The sequence below is a fragment of the Thamnophis elegans genome, chromosome 6 (genome assembly GCF_009769535.1).
Source record: "Thamnophis elegans isolate rThaEle1 chromosome 6, rThaEle1.pri, whole genome shotgun sequence".
In the NCBI taxonomy this organism is placed as follows: Eukaryota; Metazoa; Chordata; class Lepidosauria; order Squamata; family Colubridae; genus Thamnophis; species Thamnophis elegans.
The window spans coordinates 11,835,866-11,857,710 of record NC_045546.1 but is presented as its reverse complement, the minus strand read 5'-3'; the positions used below and the strand labels follow the sequence as shown (position 1 = coordinate 11,857,710).

Genomic DNA, 21,845 nt, shown 5'->3' with positions numbered 1-21,845 from the left:
TCAATAATTCCTCTGTAGAACTGCCATCTGTCCCTCAATCTTTTCTTCTATCCAGTTCCTCATAGCACTTGGTTTCCAAACCCTTCCATCATCTCTCCTCTAAACTTGATCCAACTCATCAATGGCATTTTTTGAACTGTGCTACCCAGAACTAGGCACATATTCCTAGTGAGAACAGACTAAGGCAGCCTGGGACAATCACTTCTGGAGATCTGGACTCTGTGCCCATTTAGTCACCCTAAAACCGGGATGGCGAACCTATGGCATGTGGAGCCATTTGTCAGGGCATGCGAGGCGTTGACCTGTCAGCTGGCTAGCATGCATGCGTGCACTGGCCAGCTGACTTTAGCCTTTTTTTGAGGCCATTTTTCGCCCTTCCCAGGCTCCAGAGGATTTATAGGAGCCTGGGGAGGGCAAAATCAGCCTCCCCTGCCCCCCCCCCCCCGAGGCTTCAGGAGCTTCCCTGAAGCCTCTGGAGCGCAAAAAACTGGCCCTACAGGCAAACTGGAAGTTCAGGAACAGACTTCTGGTTTGCTCGTAGGGCTGGTTTAAGCCCTCCGGAGCCTTCAGGGGCCTGGAAGGCTTAAACCGGCCCTACGAGCAAACTGGAAGTCTTCTCCCGAATTTCTGGTTTGCCCGTAGAGCCAGTTTTTTGCGCTCCGGAGGCTTCAGGGAAGCTCCTGAAGTCTCCAGAGGGCCTCCGGTAGGGGGACGGGCAGGGGAGGCTGTTTTAGCCTTCTCCAGGTTCCTATAAAGCCTCTGGAGCCTGGGGAGGGCGAAAAAAGCATGCAGACAATGGGAGAGCGCCTGTCATGTGGGCTGAGGGGGTCGCTCATTGCAATATGGGTGCGGCACGCCTGCACACGACCCCTCTGCGCTCCCCCCACTTATGTCACGTGAGCCAAAAAAGGTTCACCATGGCTGCCCTAAAATAACGTTTTTTCTTTTGGTGATTTTTCTGGGAACTGATACATCGAAGTTTTTCTTCACAGCCATTTGTCTGAAATGGTATGTACAGGGCAGAGGTCTTCAAACTTGGCAACTTTAAGACTTTTGGACTTCAACTCCCAGAATTCTCCAGACAGTTATGCTGTCTGGAGAATTCTGGGAGTTGAAGTCCACAAGTCTTAAAGTTGCCAAGTTTGGGGACCCCTGATATAGGGTCTCCTGCTTGAGCAGGGGTTGTACTAGAAGACCTCAAAGGTCCCTTTCCAACTCTGTCACTCTTATGGTTTCTCATCCAAGGACCAACTTAAGCTTTTCAATTCATTTCTCTTTATAGAGCATTCCACATGCATAAGAACCACCTATTCATAGTTCATATTCATATTTAATAAACTCTGTAAATAGGAACCACAGCAAGATCTTCTCTATGATTGCGAGTAACAGACCAATCCAGGATCCCCAGGCCCCGCCCCGTTCCGTAATTTGCTCCTCCCCTTTTAATTTCAAACTCAATCAAGCGCCCCAGTTATTTTAAGAGGAAGTCTTTTAAGAGGCAAGAATTATTTGCATTTCTTACACTTCCGGTTTCCAATAGACACCACCACCACCCCGCACCCTAAAAGTAGGAGATTAAAGGAAAATGAATGGGAAAATGCTCCGCCAGTCGGAAGACGTAAGCATTATTGCACCTTCCTGAATTTCGATATCCTTTCGATGTGGGACGAAGTTCGTCTGTGTGCTTGTTCTCCCTTGAACTTTAAACCAGAAGTAGTAAGTTGGGTTTGCTCTGCCTTTAACTCTTTGTTCGCACTTCCGGTCTAAAACTCGCCGTGGGGTCGAGAAAGATCCGGCTAAGAGCGGCGCAGTTTTGTCCCACCCCCTCACCACCACTCTGGAAGCCAACCGACCAATCCTGATGATATTTTTACCGGAAACTTAGCGATTGGGCCACTCTAGCCTCTTTCTTTATTATAGAACTCTACGTAGAGTTGTTTCTCTATGGTTTCGTGTGCGGTGGATACTGGCCTGGAGGAGGAAAAATGGCGGGGCGGGCCTAGCCGTGCGGCGGTAACAGCGAGCCTGGGGTCGAGCTACATGGTTGGATCTTCGTATGTACTTCAGAAGCCGGAAGCTGCTCCGTTTAAGCCAGCCGTTACAGCAGGTAGAATTAATTATAATACAAATGTTGTGATGGGGATTTTAAAAAAACGTGTTACAGAGCCTTCAAGCAACGCTAGGTTGCGGGATCTATTGACACAACAGCCCTGTAAGGTAGACCAGCAGCCCTATTAACCCCCCCCCCCCCTTCTTGCAAATGGAGGAGGGCTTGAGCGAGGGCTGAAGCTCTTTGTCAGTCTCTCCGTGTATGGAGACAGTAACAGTATTGATGTGTTGGAAGAAATGTCCTCCTGGGTTCAGCTCGAAGTGGGGAAATTCCAACAGATGTTAATATCACTTTATAATGCCTTGGTAAGGCCCCACTTGGAATACTGCGTGCACTTTTGGTCACCACGATGTAAACACAGATGTTGAGACTTTAGAAAGAGTGCAGAGAAGAGCAACAAAGAGGATTAGGGGACTGGAGACTAAAACATATGAAGAACAGTTGCAGGAACTGGGTATGTCTAGTTTAATGAAAAGAAGGACTAGGGGAGACATGATAGCAGTGTTCCAATATCTCAGAGGCTGCCACAAAGAAGAGGGAGTCAAACTCTTCTCCAAGGCACCTGAGGGCAGAAGAAGCAATGGGTAGAAACTAATCAAGGAGAGAAGCAACTTAGAACTAAGGAGAAATTTCCTGACAGTTAAAACAATTAAACAATGGAACACCTTGCCTCCAGAAGTTGTGAATGCTCCAACCCTGGAGTTTTTTAAGAAGATGTGGGATAGATAGATAGATAGATAGATAGATAGATAGATAGATAGATAGATAGATAGATAGATGGATGGATGGATGGATGGATGGATGGATGGATGGATGGATGGATGGATGGATGGATGGATGGATGGATGGATGGATGGATGGATGGATAGGTGGATGGATAGGTGGATAGATAGATAGATAGATAGATAGATAGATAGATAGATAGATAGATAGATAGATGATACATACATACATACATACATACATAATGCACCTCTATAATCTTTTAGCAGTAACTGTGAGAGGGATCTTGGAGTTCTAGTGGACAACCATTTAAATATGAGCCAGCAGCTGCCAAAAAAGCCAACACAGTTCTGGGCTGCATCAACAGAGGGACAGAATCAAGATCAGATCAAGTGTTGGTACCACTTTATAATGTCTTGGTAAGGCCACACTTGGAATACTGCATCCAGTTTTGGTTGTCATGATGTAAAAAAGATGTTGAGACGCTAGAAAGAGTGCAGAGAAGAACAACAAGGGGACTGGAGGCTAAAACATATGAAGAATGATTGCAGGAACTGGGTATGTCTAGTTTAATGAAAAGAAGGACTAGAGGAGACATGACAATGTTCCAATATCTCAGGGGTTGCCACAAAGAAGAGGGAGTCAAACTATTCTCCAAAGCACCTGAGTGTAGAACAAGAAGCAATGGGTGGAAACTAATCAAGGAGAGAAGCAACTTAGAACTGAGGAGAAATTTCCTGACAGTTAGAACAATTAATCAGTGGAACAACTTGCCTCCAAAAGTTGTGAATGCTCCAACACTGGAAGTTTTAAAGAAGATATTGGATACATACACACACATACATACATACATGATTAATACTATCTCTATAATCTTTTAGCAGTAACTGTGAGAGGGATCTTGGAGTCCTACTGGACAATCACTTTAATAGGAGCCAGCAGTGTGCTACAGCTGCTAAAAAAGCCAACATAGTTCTGGGCTGCATTAACAGAATCAGGATCAAGATCACATGAAGTGTTAATACCACTTTGATAGAGCCTTGGTAATACCTTTGTAATTTATATAAATTATAAAGATACAAGCAACATGGTTATAGCCATAAGTGGGAAGATATAGGTATTAGGAAGGAGGAGAATAATAATAGTAATACTGTCTTAGTAAATAATTTGACAGTGTTGTGGGAATTAGTTGTTTAGCAGAGTGCTCTAACTACAGAACAGAATAAAAGCCTCTGACAGCAAACAGTGTTCATATTGTGTTTTAAGTATGCACTGTTTCATCAGATGCACAAAGCAAAGGAAGGTTACTGTGAGATTTATATGCAGATTTTACTTCGTAGCCATTGAATTATGAAAAGTAGTTTTTAACATAATTTTATTGCATTTAATTCTCATCTACCCTCTTTGCATCCAAGATAGTGTAGACAAGGTTTTCCTTAATTTTATTTAGTAACTATCCTGAATGGCGCATGAGAGAAAGCAATGACCTGAAGGCTATCAGAGACTGTAGAAGAAGAGCAAAAACTGAATGAACCGAATACATTTGCAATTCTGATAGAAGCTTTGATGTAAGAATAAAAATAAATGTTCTTGTTTGTCATCCTTTACAGTCATTTTTAGGGTCCCCCCCCCCCCCAGACTTCCAAAGAATACAAGTGTATTTCATATTAAAAATACTTTTTGGCTCTGTATCTGCCCGCATTTTTCTATTTTCATCCCTGGAAATTAGAAAGAATACTATATATTCTTTTGCTACATTTTAAAATGTAAGGGTGTTTGAGATGCAGCGGTAGCATAAAGATACATCTCTGCTTAAAACTGCCTTTCTGTGTTGGCTTCATTACCACCAAACATCTTGAACTCAGAATAGCTTGCTAAGAAATTAAGATACATTGTTCTGACCCAGGAAGCCTGGCTTCCTTAGCAAAAAGCAAAGTCTTGGTCCCGACAAAATCTCTTTTATTTACATGAGTGTGAATTCCTTTCATTCACAGTCAGCAACACTTTAGCAAACAGTCTTTCAGAGGGTTGTTTATCCACATGCATCTTATCTCGTTTGGAGCGCTGCCAGATAATTAGTTTCCAAACGCAGTTGTTCCTGTCTTCTGGCAGCTCTGCCCATGCACACACTGGGAACAGGCTCCAGCTGTTCCTCTGCCTCACTGCTCTCTAGCTCCCTCCCTGCCTCCAATGCAAAGCCCTCGTCTAAGCTTTCCTCAACCCCCCATGTTCCTCCCCAACCTCCTCCCTGGCCGCTGGTGGGCCACAACTTCCATAACATTGGGGCTGCAACTGTAACAGAGACCGTTTCCTTGACAAAGATGTATTGACCAAGCTTTGCTTTTGTTTTCCTACTGTAGGTTTTAACCGACATCCATGGTGTGAGTTTGATTCCATGCTTGTAAGATGACTACCGCTGCTCGACCAACCTTTGAACCTGCAAGAGGCGGAAGAGGGAAAGGAGAAGGGGACTTAAGTCAGCTCTCCAAGCAGTATTCCAGCAGGGATCTTCCGTCTCATACGAAAATCAAATATAGGTAAAAGGCCAAGTTTCTCTTGTCGGTGATGGTGGGAATTTATTTATTTATTTATTTGTCTTGTATGCCACCCACTCCCGGAGGACTCCGGGCGGCTCACAAAAGACAAGGAAAAGGGGGGAAACGAGACAAAGACAACATATTAAAAACAGGACCAACATTCACAATTTCCGTGGAGGTAGATGTTTCTCAGCTCCCCCCAGCCTGCTGGAACAGCCAGGACTTGGTGGCTTTGCGGAAGGCCGGGAGGGTAGTAAGGGTCCGGATCTCAACAGGGAGCTCGTTCCAGAGGGCCGGAGCTGCAACAGAGAAGGCTCTCCCCCGGGGAGTTGCCAGCCAACATTGGCTGGCAGATGGAATCCGGAGGAGACCTAACCTGTGCGATCTAATTGGTCTGAGAGAGGTAATCGGCAGGAGGCGGTCTCTCAGGTACCCAGGTCCGATGCCATGTAGGGCTTTATAGATAGCGACCAGCACCTTGAAGCGGATTCAGAGACTAATAGGTAGCCAGTGCAGCTTGCGGAGGATAGGTGTAACGTGGGTGTACCTTGGTGCACCCACAATCGCTCGCGTGGCTGCATTCTGGACTAATTGGAGTCTTCGAACAATTGATTTTGGTAGTGGGCTTTATTTTGCCTAAAAAAGGAATGCCTGCCATTGTCAGTGCAGTATAGTTATCATTTGTACCGGAGACAAATTCCTTATATATCTTAACCACACTTGACCAACAAAAGTATTCTGTTTGAAGGAAGACCTGATGCATCTGGAAATTTATGAGTTTACCATCTCCGGTAGATCACACACCATCCCGCACCATTCAGTTGCCTCCTGAAAAAGCCCCTTTGGGACAACTGTGACCTGGATGACTGAGAATCTCTACAGACTTTTAGCTATCCAATTTGGGATGGGCATCCTTTGAATGGTGTGGGAGTAAGAATGGATTTCTAGAGGAAAAAAATTGTAAACTACAGGAACCAGGAGCACCACTCAGGTGATCCTGAGGACACAGATAAACCTCCAAGTGGCCTCAGCGACTCTCTAAAAGGATGTAAATGACCAGTTGTCTGCATTCCCACCATCCAGTCAGAACTGAAGAAGCTTTTTGGATGAGAAGCAAAATGTCTTCCAAAGAAAAAAACAAGACAGTCCAGTTGCCTCCTGAAAAAGCACCTTTGGGACAACCACGACTGGATGACTTGAGAATCTCTAGAGACTCAGAAGTTTTTATGTCCCAAAATAGAAAATGGTTGATGGAAACTTTCCCAATAGCAGATCATGTTGCTTTGCACTTCCCCACTTATTTCATTTTCTTGTCTGCTGTGCTCCATCAATTTCGTTTTCTTGATTTGCCTTCTTTTTTAAAAAAAGTTTTTTATTTTTTATTTTTCAACATATAAACATTTCACCTTTCCTTAAACAGTGTGGTCTCTGGGTAGAAATATCTCTGTGCAACAGCTTTCAGCATTTACAATATCATTCACGTTAATATTAATTCCCTAGTCTTAAAATTGTAGTGTATTAAACAATTGAACATTATTAACCCTTTCATTTTCCTTTTAATGTATCTTCTAATAAAAATACAACCATGACATTAAGCATAATCATCTTCCTCATCATAATACTAACAGTTATCATCTTGTTTATACCTCTATCTTAACATATTTTCTATTCTTCTTTAATTTTCTTCTTTTATTCCCAATTCCCCCTTTTTTCCTCTAACCATTGATAAAATATTTCCCATATCATATAATATTGTTTGTTCTTTCTCTTTATTTCTTTTATATAAATTTTTATTTCTCATATATACATTCACAATTATATGATCTCATAACATACAAATAATAATATGTATTTGTAACAATTTTTCTCCCCTACAATTGACAATATAATTGAAATTACTTTCTTACCATCCCATAAATCCATCTTATTTTACAACAATCCTACTTCTTCTTCCTTCCCTCCTTCCTTCCCTCCTTTCTTCTCTCCTTCTCTCCTTCCTTCCCTCTTTCCTTCCCTCCCTCCTTTCTCTTTAATTATTAGTGTCAATCTATTCATTTCTGCACAGTCTAATATTTTCCTAATCACCACCTCATCAATAGGAATCTCTTCACTTTTCCAATGTTGTGCAAATGTAATTCTAGCTGCAGTTAATATATGGTTAATTAAATAGGTGTTCTCTTTATTATAAATTTGACTCACCTTCTTGATGTGCTGCTTCTTTCAGGCAAACCACTCAGGATGCCCCTGAAGAGGTGCGCAACCGTGATTTCAGGAGAGAACTGGAGGAGAAGGAGAGGGTGGCCGTCAGAGAGAAGAACCGAGACAGGCCAGCACGAGGTTTGTGCCACCACCATAGCAGAGAGGTTGTTTTGTACGGTTGATCAGCCTCTGTGGCGATAGCTGTGGATCGAGTGCAGGCCCAGGAAGCCCAAAAGGGGTTCACTCAAGTAAAGTTTGAAAATATTCCATGGGGTGCAATTACTTAATATAAGGCCAGCTCAACTATGGAGTTTAAAAAGGTATGTAATTCCTGTATTTTTCAGAGTATAAGAGGCACCTCCCCCCCCCCCCCAAAGGGTGAAAATCTGGGTGTGTCTTATACACTGAATACAGCATTTTTGGCCTCCCGAAACCCCGCCCCCTTTGCAAAAATGGACATGCAGATCGTTTGGGAGGCCTGCAAAGTGCACCTGGGAGCTGGAGAGGGCAGAAACAAGTAAAAAATGGGCCATTTTTGCTTGATTTTGCCCCCCAGGCCCCAGGAGCACTCTACAAACCTCCCAAAGCCTATGCATGCCCTGGTGTTTTTGTTTTTTTTTGTGCAAAAAACAGGCCCATTTTTGTGAAAAACAGGCCGTTTTTTGCTGCCCCCAGCCCCCAGGAGCGCTTTGCAGGACTCTCAAACTCCCTGCATGCCACATTTTTCCACAAAAATGCGGCGTGCAGAGGGTTTGGGAAGCCTGCAGAGTGCAAAAACCTTTTTAAAAAATTTTACCTCTTCAAAAATCTTGGTACGTCTTATAATCCAGTGCATCTTATGGTAACTTATCTTATGGTAAAAATATGGTAACTTCTTTCCTTTACTTTAAAGACTATTTACAGGCTTATGAGCAAAAATCACTGAGACCTGGAAGAGTCTTGGCACCTTCATGTGCCTCTTCTTTTTCCCAATGAGAAAGCAGTAATACAACGCTTATTAGAATTTGGATATACGGAAATATTGGTGTGATTGTCAGTGTGTGAAGAGTATGACGACTCTTTTGAGACAACCCAGGAGCAAAATACAGGACATAGAGGTTTTGTCTTTCAAATTGGTTTATCTCCAAGATGTGTGTATGTGTGTGTGTGTGCGCGCGCGCACACGTACACATACACACATACACATATATACATGCATACGTGTATTAGGCAAAGCCATGGAATCAATCTTCAACTGTGACATGGAGGAACGAACGAACACACACACACACACACACAGAAACCCACACAGGGCCTCTCTTATATAGACAGCTTCTTAAAGTGATACGACAGCTTTATTGATTAGCCTATAGGCCATATCAAAGCACAAGGTTCAAACACATATCGCCAATAAAATCTTATTCAAACAATTTAAAATAAGAGTCAGGAAAAATACAATAGTTATAGGATAAAATACAATATAATTTAATACATAAATATAAAAAATAGAATAAAATGACAGAAAATATTTCCGTGTGTTTAAATCTTGTGCTTTGATATGGCCTATAGCAGAGGTCAGAAACCCATGGCTCTGGAGCCGCATGTGGCTCTTTCTTCCCTCTGCTGCGGCTCCTCATTGCCGGTTGGCTCCACAATTGATAGGGCTTTCGGTTAGGACAGGTAGAGGAAAAAGGATGCCACGCTGGGAGGAGACTCTATGATGGGGGAACTGGACTGGTCGGCTCCAGAATTGAATGGTGGGCTTCCAGTTAGGACCTTTCTGGCTCTTTAAGTGTTTAAGGTTGTCAATCCCTGGCTTATAGACTAATCAGTAAAGCTTCTTAAAGCGATAACCCTGCTGACTCATTCTCATAGCATCATCTCAGCTTACAGCCTTAGCAGCTAATCAGCTATTAAATCATCATTACCTTAACAGTGACCTAGTAACATTGTTTTTTTTACCTGTCAGTTTCATTTTCTGTGGTATTCACTTTTCTTTCATTGCTGTTTGGTTATAAGTTCTTTTTTTTTTTTGTGGCTATGTTTTTTTCTCAGAACACACAACTTCCTCTTCAGTCTCAAAGAAACCTCGACTTGATCAAATCCCCGCCGCTAACCTTGATGCAGATGATCCTTTGACTGACGTATGTTATTTCAGACAGTTTTGGGCATTCAGTGGGTCTTTTTCCCGTGGTCCATCTTGATCCACTCACAGCTCCTGTGCTGTGACGGGTTAGTGCAGTCCAGGTCAAATAAGTATTAAGGTCATCACTTCTGTCCTGATCCATTTTTGACTCAAGATTGAGTCGGCTGCAGAGGAGGGCAGCTATAGAACTTCGCCCTTGTTCTGGAGAAACCGTAGCTAACTTTATGGCCGGTTCGGAGACCCTCCAAATCCCACCCCGGCTGACCACCTTGGTGAGCTCTGATCTAAACTATCACTGCGGTGGCTCAGTGGCTAAGACGCTGAAGCTTGTTGATCAAGAAGGTCAGCAGTTTGACGGTTTGAATCCCTAGTGCCGTGTAACTGAGTGAGCTCCTGTTACTTGTCCCAGCTTCTGCCAACCTAGCAGTTCGAAAGCACATAAAAATGCAAGTAGAAAAATAGGAACCACCTTTGGTAGGAAGATAACCGTGTTCCGTGTGCCTTCGCCATTTAGTCACACCGGCCACATGACCACGGAGAAAGTCTTCGGCTTTGAAACAGATGAGCAGCGCCCCCTAGAGTTGGGAACGACTAGCACATATGTGCGAGGGGAACCTTTACCTTACGATGTGACTTAGGGAAGTGGGATCAAAAAAATGTATACCAACAGGAGGGTACTAGTGTGCATTTCAGAAATAAATTGGAAAAGAGGCGTCAGAGCATAAGGGAAGCCCCTGTCTGTTTTTAAAGCAGCCGCGTCTTGGGAAGCAGCAGGGTTAATAGGATCAGTGGTAGGGAAGGGCTGTGTTTGGGTCTCTGTGCAGTCCAAAGTTCCTTTCTGGAATGAAATCGGAAGCATTGCACACTCCTCTTGGGTATAAATGAACGGTCTGCTGGTTTTGCTCCATTTGTAGGAGGAGGAGGAGGATGAAGATTATGAGGAAGAGAGTGATGACGATACAGCCGCTCTGCTAGCTGAGCTAGAGAAGATAAAAAAGGAACGAGCCGAAGAGCAAGCCCGGAAGGTAAACGCATGATTTAAGTTTGCTGATGAAACGACAAAATGAAGATACAGGTAGCTGATCAATAACCTTCTAGGGCAGGGGTATCAAACTCAATTTAATTGAAGGCCGCATCAGGGTTGTGTTTGACCTTGGGGGGAGCTGGGGCGTGGCCAGCTTGACCTCACTCGTGTCGGGAAAGCCGGTGATAGCCCGAGCGCTCTGCCAGCGAAAACGGGCTCCCGAGCATCCTGCAACCCTCTGCCAGCGAAAACGGAGCTTGGGAGTGCCGCCTGCAGCCCTTGTGAGGTCTGTTTTCGGCTGCAACGGCCTCCTGCAACCCTCTGCCAGAGAAAATGGAGCTTGAGAGAGAACCGCATGCAGCCCTCTCAAGCTCCATTTTCGTTGGCAGATGCACTGCAGGCCGTTCCTTCACTGTTTCCAGGCCGGCCCCAGGAGCCAGATCTAAGCACCCTGTGGGCCAGATGTGGCCCCTTGAGTTCGACACCCCTGTTCTAGGGCTACCATTGGTCTAAAAGTATCTACAGGTCATCTTCAACTTGCAACCTACAATGGAGCCCAAAATTTATGTTGCTAAATGTGAAATTGGTTAAGTGAGTTTTGCTCCATTTTACGATTCTTCTCGCCACGTTTGCCAAGTGGATCACAGCAGTTGTCAAATTAGTAATATGGTGGTTAAGTGAATTTGGCTTCCCCCTTAATGTGGCTTGTCTGAAGGTCACAAAAGGCCATCCAGTAGCCCTGGGACATGGCAATCGTCACGACAATGTGGACCACTTATCCAACATCCAACTGTAAATCACGTGACCTTGGGGGTACTGCAGTGGTCATAAGTGTGAAAAATGGTTACAAGTCCCCCTTTTCAATGCTGTCGTAACTTCCAACAGTCCCTTCATAAGTCGGGGACTATCTGTATTTATTGAAAATAATTCTTTTTTTTATTTGGGGAGTAAGTCTTTCATACCTCTACTGCTGAAATTGCATTTGAGCGATGATAATGTTATCCAGTTGTGTCCAACTCTTGATATTTCTATGGGCCCGGTCTCTGCTCATCTTCCAATCTTGCCCTATTTGCTTGATTTTTCAATGCTCTGGCTGGTGTCAGCTTTGATGGTGAGCATTTGATTAGCTGGGCACATTTAGGTTCTATGAGATTGAGTGGTCTGGTGGCCTAGAGGTGGAGCTCTCGCCTCACAATCAGGAGACTGTCAGTTCGATCCTAGGTAGAGGTATATATTTCTCTCTCTGGGCACACTGGGAATATATCTCCTGGGAAAAAAACCTCTCCATTGACAACAGAAAGGGCATCCGGCCACTGAATATTCAGCTCTATTCAGTTGCACAGACTCTACCTTGCAAGGGATTAAAAGAGGATGATTTAGGTCAGTGATGGCGAACCTTTTTTGGCTCCCGTGCCAAAAGCAGGTGGAGCGCAGGGAGGTCGTGAGCGGGCGTGCCACACTCATAATGCTTTGTGTAAGGCCCCAGCGTGCATGCGCACACAACAAGAGCTCCCCCCCCCCCATATTTGGTGTGTTTTTTTCACCCTCCCCAGGCTCCAGAGTCTTTATAGAAGCCTGGGGAGGGTGAAAACAGCCTCCCCCACCCCCCAGAGGTCCTCCAGAGGCTTCAGCAGCTTCCCTGAAGCCTCCGGGGCACGGAAAACCAGCCCTACAGGCAAACCGTAAGTTCAGAAACGGACTTCTGGTTTGCTTGTAGGGCCAGTTTAACCTTCGGGAGCCTTCAGGAGGCTTTCCTGAAGGCTCTGGAGGGCAAAAAAACAACCGTATGAACAAACTGGAAGTCACTTCCGGTTGCTCGTAGGGCTGGTTTTAATCCTCCAGAGCGTTCAGGGACCTTCCCTCTGGAGCATTCAGAAGGCTCCGGAGGGAAGGTCCCTGAATGCTCCGGAGGGCTAAAACCAGCCCTACGAGCAAACCGGAAGTCTGTTCCTGAACTTCCCGTTCGCCCGTAGGACTGGTTTTAGCCCTCCGAAGGCTTCAATGAAGCTGCTGAGGCCTCTGGAGAGGAGGGTGAAAAAAGCATGCAAAAAATGGGGGGGGGGGAGTGCTGGTTGCAAAAAATGGCCTCAAAGGGCTGAAATCATGCATGCGTGCTGGCCAGCTGACAGGGCAACGCCTCACGTGCCCTGACAAATGGCTCCGCGTGCCACCTGTGCCATTACGGATTTAGGTTCTGTGAGATGGGAAAAGTATGGAGATAGGATACAATGGACACCAGCTATTCTCTCTTCTTATTTTCCTCTCAAAAATCCTTTTCATCCAACAGCTGTAAATCGTTCTTACACACTTATTGAAATAAAAGCAGGGACACGGTGGTTCAGTGTTTAAGACCCTGAGCTTGTCAATCAGAAGGTCTGCAGTTTGGTAGTTTGAATCCCTAGCTCTGTGTAATGGAGTGAGCTCCCGTTACTTGTCCCAGCTTCTACCAACCTAGCAGTTCGAAAGCATGTAAAAATACAAGTAGAAAAATAGGAACCACCTTTGGTGGGAAGGTAACAGCGTTCCGTGCGCCTTCGGTATTTAGTCATGCCAGCCACATGACCACGGAAATGTTTTCGGAAAGCGCTTGCTCTTCGGCTTTGAAACAGGGATGAGCTCCACCTCCTAGAGTCGGGAATGACTGGCACATATGTGCGAGGGGAACCTTTACCTTTACCTTATTGAAATAAAATCTAGCCAAAGTATATTTTATAGTTGTGAAACTTGCTAGGACACAGTAAGGTCTAATTCACTAATAAAAACAGTTTGCTAAAAAGAAAGAGAGAGCTGGCAGTTCACCAAGGAGCAGACCCAACGGAGAATTGTCGTGCCTCTGATGTAATGAAACAGTTTTATTTGTTGGTAATTCCAGAGATACCAAAAATCAAGTCTTGTCCGTTATATCAGAGCAAACCAGACATTGCATATGAGCTAGGAAGGTGCAAAACTTTCAATTCAGAATGATTTGAATTTGGAACATTTCGCCGTTCCCGGATACAAATACTGTTTCTAGAAACAGTCGTTTAGTACCACTAGAGGCTGCTAGAAGCTGTTCAATATAAAGTTCCCAGTCAGGCACCATCCAGATGAACTGAATTGCAGTTTCCATCTTGCCCAGCAAGTTTGGCCAAAGAATGGCAGGAGTAGGACTGACACAGCGGTGGGATTCAAAATGATTAGCAAATGGTTCTCTGCCCGATTGCTGGGTGGGCATGGCCTACTTGGCATCCTGCACTACGATGGAGGGTGGTATTTTCCCCCTTCCAGGCTCTGGAGGCTTTCCCCGAACCTCCTGGAGGAGGAAAACATCCTCCCCTATACTCTGGAAGCTCTCCAGAAACAGGCCCATTTCTAGACTTCCGGAAGGCCCATTTTTCGCCCTCTATAGGCTTTCCTGGGCCTCTGGGAGGGCGAAAATGACCTCCCCTGGGCTCTGGAGACCTTCCAGAAGTTGTAAATGGGCCCGTTTCTGGACTTCCGAAACTTTGGTAGGCCCATCCCTCCAGATGCTTTTTTCGAGCCTCCGGGAGGGTGAAAACAGGCTTCCCCGGGCTCCAGAGGCCCATTGGAAACGGACTTGTTTCCAGACTTCCAGAACTTCCGGAAGGCCCATTTTTTTGCCCTCCCATTTTTTGTAGTTATCCAGCATGTTTAGTGGGCTGTGTGGAGACTCCTGGGCCAAACTGACTGAATCCCACCCCTGCTATGACGGCACCACAGCGGGGAAGGCTAGTCTGTAGCTTGGATTAGAGATATGCTGTAACGTTCCCGTGGTTCGCCCATGAGGCCAATGTTGAGAAAAGACAGGAGACAACCTTTCTTGGGATGGAGCGACGACGACCCAGATTGGGGGTCTGAGAGCCCCTTTTATTGAGATAGGACAAAGGCAGGAGGAGCAATAGCATGTGGTTAAAAACAACCTGTAAAAGTACAATTTCCAATCTACTGCTCAGAGAAGTTCTGTCTATATATGGTCAGATCCTGGGGGTCATTGGTAGGGCACATCTCAGAATGTTATGTTATGCACTATCAGGATGTTATGGCATTTTAGGAGTTTGTTTTCTCCTGTGTGGTTCAGCGTGACTCTGCAACTATATTACAACAATATGCAAAATTCCTTAGTACAGGAACAGTTCACTCGGATATTCTCAGGAATGTTCAACTTTTTTTCTTTCCAGAATGCACCAATTGTCTGTTTTGTGGTGGTCTTTCCTGGATGCGCTCTGGATCTCATTTCACTGAAATGGGGGCATTTTTCCCTTCCCCCTGCCCTGCTGAAGCCTGCAGATTGCTTCTGGGGGATGAGGAAAGGCAAAAATACCTCTGTTTTTGCACACACAAAAAAAGAGGCCCACTTTGTGCTTATTTTTCCCAAAAATGGTATGCTGTGGCGGGACTTCGGAAGGCCAAAAATGGCTGTATTTGGTGTATAAGACGCACCGACATTTCCATGCTCTCTTAGGGGGGGAGGAAAGGTGCATCTTATACTCCGAAAAATACGGCATGTGTGAGCTATTAAGCAATAGTTTTCGTACCCCGCCTGCCCTGCACAATTTTCCGCCTGAAATTCTTTCTGTGGCTGATTTAACCCTGTTATGTTCCCGTATCCAAGCGGTGTAATGATCTGCTGAGCTTCAGCATTTCTGGAATGTTATGCTTGTCCTGAATTCTGTTTATGAGAATGCTCTATCTCTGAAGTAACTAATATGCCTGTCTGGGAAATGACGGCGCTAAATACATGTAGCTTATGTTATGTTATTGAAATTAAAATTATGAGCATATAGGCATTGAGTTTACCTTTTAGCCAGAAAGCAATGCAAGACAAAATTATATTAAATAACAGTAAAGGCTCAAACTTAAGGTAAATGATTAGTTGTACTGGCTTCTACTTGTAGCTGTTGTTAATAAGACAGTATTTATGGAGTGGGTCACATTGATGAAGTGTAGCATAGGAATAAGATTAAACATTTAAACAACTTTTTAAATACATTAGTTACTTAACTGAAGAATACATACAGGTCTGTTTAAGTTCTTAACCTGTTTTTTTTAATCATGCAAAGGATTTTTACATATCTCTTTTCCCAAATCTTCTATTACTCTGAGAAAAACTTGAGTGGAAAGTCTAGATTTCCCATATCCTGAATTTAAATATTACAATTTTTTTAATGAGTGTGATTGACTTTTTATCTTAACATTTATGCTTGCCTGATCTGTCTCCAATCTCCAGATTACACTCTATTTGTGGAGGATCCAAGTACTATAATCTTTTACCACCTGGCCCAGACTAAATCGCTTGGTATTCGCTCTCCAATTTCATCCCCAGGATAAGCACTGGAACCATTTTTTGTTTCCAAGCAAACCCAAGGTTAAAAGTTGAATCTGTCACTCAGGAACCGACGTCTCATATTCCCTGCCATGATTCCCCTTGTCATTTTTATTGTATGTGCTGAAAATGAGCATCGTTGGGCCCAGTTTGCGATGAGCAACGTTCTTGGGTGGTTTTAAATAACCTTACCGTTATGATATGTATATTTAGGATTTATCAATAGCATTACAGTTTGACAATCATGTAATTACTGTATTTTTCAGAGTATAAGACGCTCTGGAGTATAAGACACACATTAGTTTTTGGGGAGGAAAAAAGAAAAAATGAAATCCTGCCTCTGCCTACCAGCAGCCATCAGTATTCATCTGGCTAGCGTCCTTAGCAAATAGTCTGGTCAGCTTCAGTGCATTAGCTTGATTCAGCACAAACAGCTGATTGGTGGGTGGATCGGCCTCCCTGAATACCCCCAATCAGCTGTTCCCAAAGGTGAACTTTATCAACAGGTTTGCTGGTTGTGAGCGCCCGTTCAAGCCTGCAAACATTGCCAAAGCACATTTCCACCGATCTCCGCCTGAAAACGCAATGCGTGGAGGCCAAAAATGGGGCGTGCAAAAAAAGGTTGTAAAACAGATTCGGTCATAAGATGGTCTGCTTTACAACTCTTGACGACTTAATGACCGTAATGGGCAAGGTACATGACGGTTGTAAATCGAGAACTACCTGTCATTCGGATTTTCATCCTGAACGGGTAGTTGGTCTTACTACCTCTTCCAATTTCGTGCTTCTGTGTTTCTGAGCCCAACTGGGTGACATAAACTAGATTACTGAAGCCGTTTTTTCTCTGTCTTGTATTTTGGGGTTCCTATCTAAGGTTAGTGTCTAGTGCGAGACCAGAGTTAATTGTGGCACTGCTGTCTCTGATTGGCTTGGTTCATCCCGTGAGATCTTGGAGGCTTCAGATTCCTTCCATAAAACAGTATCATTTGGGACGATATCAAAGTGCAATTTTTTTCTGTCACAGCCCCCCTACCCTTTGGGAGACATTCTCTTCCCCAGGATTTGGATTGGCCTGACATGACCTATTGACCTGTTACAAGGCCGTGAAGACGTGTCTTATTCCCCAGGCAAAAATGTTGGATGTGCTCATCTTGAGGTGGCTTTGCTTCAATTTTGCTACCGTGGTGTTTTGTTCCTAGTTTCTCTGTTTTTATATATTTTTAAAGTATATGTGAGGTGCCCGGGTCGCCCTTTATGAGTTGGCCAGCCATATAAAATCACTGAATGAATAAATAGAATTTCATCTAGAACTAGCATAGATGGTGTACCCAGAAAATTTAGTTCTGCAGCTTAACACACAAGCAAACAAGTTAGGCTATTAAATGTATTTGCTGGTTTTTTGGCTCAGATTGAATTTTTTTTAACCCATCTAACTTACCCTATTTTGCCTTCTGGGCAGAAGTAGAAGATATGGTGTAGCTAGGCCCTGTTTTAATAAGAGTTTTAATAACTGTTAGGCGATAACCAGGCGTTGCCCAGGGTATTTATTTATAGGGGGAAAATGTACAGACCAAACATTATCTCTAATGTTGGATTTTCCCCCCTTACCAGAGAGAGCCCCCTTGTGGAGTACTGTGAGGCCATTACCATGGCAACTCCTCTGCACTGTACAGTAGAAGCCATTTTATGGCCATCCAGTAGAAGCCATGTTAAGGCACAACAGGCTGTATCTTGACAGAACACACACCCCGAGGGGTTTTAGGGGTGTCTTACCCCCACGTTGTTTGTTTCCAGAGCATAAGAGAGGGAAGTTCCAGAGGGCTGGGCAACATTCTTTAGGGCTTGTCTCTCCTGTAGCCATCTGTTGTGTAAGCAGGGTTGGAAAGATACACCCAAAATTTCCTGGGACAAGGTATGACACTTAAGATAGGACATTGGGATTTTATTTTGGTAAGTCCTTTGTCAAGGTTCCAAGTTACAGACCCAACGCAATTAAATCTCTCAGGCCTAGTGTTCTGACCTAGGCTTCCCAAGATCATGAAGCCGACTCGTCATCCCGATAAAGCCCCATTTGTTTAGTTTAAAGGGAATTCCTCTCCAGAAAAGTCCCGGCCAACAATCTTGCAAGAGATTTCACAACTACAGACCTTGATCAGGCTTGGAGAGCTGCCAGGCCGATATCTTCCAAACGCCATGCTGTAGCAGCAATTATTGGTATTGGTATTGGTATTTTATTATTTGTATGCCGCCCTTCTCCGGGAGGACTCAGGGCGGCGAACAATTCAAAGGGGGGGAAAAAAAGGGGGAACATAAAAGACAAAATACAAATAATAAAAGTAGGCAACAGTCGCACAACCATACATGTCGAGAGGGGAGGGAACTCATCACCCCCAGGCCTGCCGACAATTACTTGGCAAGAAGCCAGGAACAGATCTTCACCCTAATGAATTAAATAATTGTCTCCTACAGACTCCCCTCCCCCTTCGCTCCTCTTTATTCCCGATAAGAGGGGTCATTCACCATCCACCTGTGGCTGTACTCCCAAGTCGGCCCTTGTTCCTTAGCTGTTCCCTTCCCCTGGCAGCTCTGTGTGTGCATATCGGGAACAGGCTCCAGCTGTTCTTCTGCCCCACTGATGTCCGATTCCGAGGGTAGCTGATAATTGTCAGGCAGCTCTGGCCCCATCTTTGCCTCCAACACAGAGCCTTCATTAGAGCCTTCTCCAGACTCCAGGACTGGCCCATGTTCCTCCCCAACCTCCTCACTATCCGAATTTGCTGCCAGATCCGCTGGCTGCTGGCGGGCCACAACAGTCTCTGGCCTCCATCCTGTATTTGGTGTATGCTTATTTCAGAAATGGAAACTTGGCAGTACAAACATTAAAAAAAAAGAAACTTTGAATGCACTGCAAAAGGACTTGTGGTTGACTCTTTAGCTGCTTCTACAGGGGATCTGAAAAGAAAACAGTCCACTTTTTATAAAAGCATGGAACCCACCTTTCCTTCTCTCGGCAGGAACAAGAACAGAAAGCTGAAGAGGAGAGGATACGGATGGAAAATATCCTAAGCGGTAACCCTTTGCTGAACCTGACAGGACCACTACAACCTCAAATAAATTTTAAAGTGAAGCGAAGGTATGGAGATGTTAACGGTGTTTTCAGTTGAGTCTCGGCTTTCCCCCTCCCTCCCCCGATTGTGAATAAGAGTCATAATTCCAAAACAGTTAAATTGGATTTAAATTGAATTTTTAAAAGAAAAAATAGTAAAGTGGAGAGCAAGGCATTTAAGGCCTTCAAGTCCTTGATCTGTATTACACATATTAATACACGGTTGTCTTCCTGTACTACAAATTCAAGCTCCTATTATTTATTTCTCTATGCTCAAAGTATAAGCAAATAAACAAGAGAATACTTGCCAAGAAGCCAGGAACAGATCTTCACCCTAATGAATTGAACTAATTGTCTCCTGCAAACTCCCCTCCCCTTTCGTTCCTCTTTATTCCCTATAGGAGGGGCCATTCACTGTCCACCTGTGGCTTTACTCCCAAGTCGGCCCTTGTTCTTTAGCTCTTCCCTTCTCCTGACAGCTCTGCGCATGTGCACATCGGGAACAGGCTCCAGCTGTTCTTCTGCCCCACTGATATCTGACAAGCAGCTGATACAATAGCCTGTTTTAACACATCTCAGATTTTGTAGGAGTTTCAGTTGTTTCTTTGTTTTCTGTAATATGCTGTTCCTGCTTCTCCTCCTCTCAAGAGTTTCTTAACCAAGATGAAGTTCCTGAGGATAGTTGCTCTGTAATCTGGCCATAGTCCCACTCATTTTTCAAACGATCACTGTTTCTGTCTTCACTTCAGCCTACACATGTGTAACATAGGCGGTTCTTGGTTCCGTACTCAAAACTTCCAGAAGGGGAAATCTGCCAGAATATTTTAGTATGGGCCGAAGTCTCTGGCAGAGCTTCTGACATGTTCCTTTCCTCTTTTAGATGGGATGATGATGTTGTCTTCAAGAATTGCGCTAAAGGTGTGGACGAAATGAAAAAAGACAAACGATTTGTCAATGACACACTGCGGTCTGAATTTCACAAAAAGTTTATGGAAAAATACATCAAGTAGAATCTCGTTTTTGAGTAAGTTGCGTTGCCAATAGGTTGTGTGGCACAAGTCATCTGCCTTCCATCAGAAAAATGGATGGAAATCTGTCAACTGTGTGCAGGTATTCCCCCATGATCATAGGTATCTTTTTAACTTAATTCCTTGTCTGGCATATTTTTTGCATGTTTTATTGTTGTAAACTTACCCCCTACCGTTCCTTCCCCCCTTTTCTTGAAGATGTCAATTTCCTTATTGCTATGAATTTATGTTCACTGGAAAATCATTTTGTAAATGTTTTGAAAACGGCTTTCAATAAACCCTTCACTCACTCATAAGGCTATTTTCTTTGTTAAACCTACATTAGCTTCCCTCTCCTGTTCTACAAACTTTGTACTCTCCCCTTACTCAAGATGGGGAAAGCTCGGGTATGTTTTTAGACTCAGCAGTGGTCCTTCTGTCTTCTGTTTAGAGTTTTAGAGTTTTATTGGGATTTATATGCCGCCCTTTTCCCTGAGGGGACTCAGGGCGGCTTACAACCACAAGGGAGGGGGGTACAGTGTCAAAAACAGAACAGTATGTGAACAAAGAAAAAATAGTAAAAACACAACTTTCATTCAGCAATCAAACACTCGGGCGGGTAAATTGGGAACCTATCCCCAGGCCTGCTGGGAGAGCCAGATCTTGAGGGCTGCGCGGAAGGTCTGGATAGTGGTGAGGGTACGGATCTCAACGGGGAGGTCGTTCCACAGGGTCGGAGCTGCAACAGAAAAGGCTCTCCCCCGTGTGGTTGCCAGTCGGCATTGACTGGCAGATGGAATTCGGAGGAGGCCCAGTCTGTGCGATCTAATTGGTCGATTTAGGGAGGTAATCGGCAGAAGGCGGTCTCTCAAGTACCCAGATCCACTACCATGGAGTGCTTTAAAGATGGTCATCAGTACCCTGAAGCGCACCCGGAGACCAACAGGTAGCCAGTGCAGCTCGCGGAGGACGGGTGTAACGTGGGCGAACCGCGGTGCGCCCACTATCACTCGCGCGGCTGCATTCTGGACTAGCTGTAGCCGCCGGATGCACTTCAAGGGCAACCCCATGTAGAGCCCATTGCAGTATTCCAGCCTAGAGATCACAAGGGCTCGAGTGACTGTTGTGAGAGCCTCCCGGTCTAGGTAGGGCCGCAACTGGCGGACCAGGCGAACCTGGGCAAATGCCCCCCTGGTCACAGCTGACAGCTGGTGGTCAAAAGTCAGCTGTGGGTCCAGGAGGACTCCTAAGTTGCGGACCCTATCTGAGGGGTATAAAATTTGACCCCCCAGCCTAAGCGTTGGTGTATTAGCCAAATTATTGGGAGGGAAGCACAACAGCCACTCGGTCTTGTCCGGGTTGAGTACCAGTTTGTTAGCACTCATCCAGTTCCTAACGGCCTCCAGACCCTGGTTCATCACGTCCACCGCTTCATTGAGTTGGCACGGGGCGGACAGATACAGTTGCGTATCGTCCGCATATTGGTGGTATTTTATCCCGTGCCTCCGAATGATCTCGCCCAGCGGTTTCATGTATATGTTAAATAGTAGGGGGGATAAGACCGAACCCTGCGGCACCCCACATGTTAGGGGCCTCAGGGACGATCTCTGCCCCCCAACCAACACCGACTGCGACCTGTCCGAGAGGTAGGAGGAGAACCACCGTAAAACAGTGCCTCCCACTCCCACCTC

At 44.8% G+C, this 21,845-nt stretch overlaps 2 protein-coding genes across 2 annotated transcripts in view; one reads left to right on the top strand and one right to left on the bottom strand.

Moving 5' to 3' along the window:
• Window positions 1–21,845, bottom strand: part of AMOTL1 (angiomotin like 1) — a 155,653-nt gene that overhangs the window by 69,650 nt on the left and 64,158 nt on the right. The window lies entirely within an intron of this gene.
• On the top strand, window positions 1,944–20,471 carry LOC116509991 (spliceosome-associated protein CWC15 homolog). The gene is made up of 7 exons (XM_032219310.1): window positions 1,944–2,107; window positions 5,194–5,370; window positions 7,595–7,707; window positions 9,604–9,692; window positions 10,609–10,719; window positions 19,056–19,174; window positions 20,028–20,471. Exons 2-7 carry the CDS (start codon window positions 5,240–5,242, stop codon window positions 20,155–20,157), a joined length of 693 nt encoding a protein of 230 aa, XP_032075201.1. The 5' UTR covers window positions 1,944–2,107; window positions 5,194–5,239; the 3' UTR covers window positions 20,158–20,471.

Bases quoted from the DNA above. Each gene is read 5' to 3' on its own strand.
- LOC116509991 (XM_032219310.1), top strand. From the start codon at position 5,240: ATGACTACCGCTGCTCGACCAACCTTTGAACCTGCAAGAGGCGGAAGA. The intron at 5,371-7,594 runs GTAAAAGGCCAA...TGCTTCTTTCAG, and splicing joins CATACGAAAATCAAATATAG to GCAAACCACTCAGGATGCCC. The intron at 9,693-10,608 runs GTATGTTATTTC...CTCCATTTGTAG, and splicing joins CAGATGATCCTTTGACTGAC to GAGGAGGAGGAGGATGAAGA.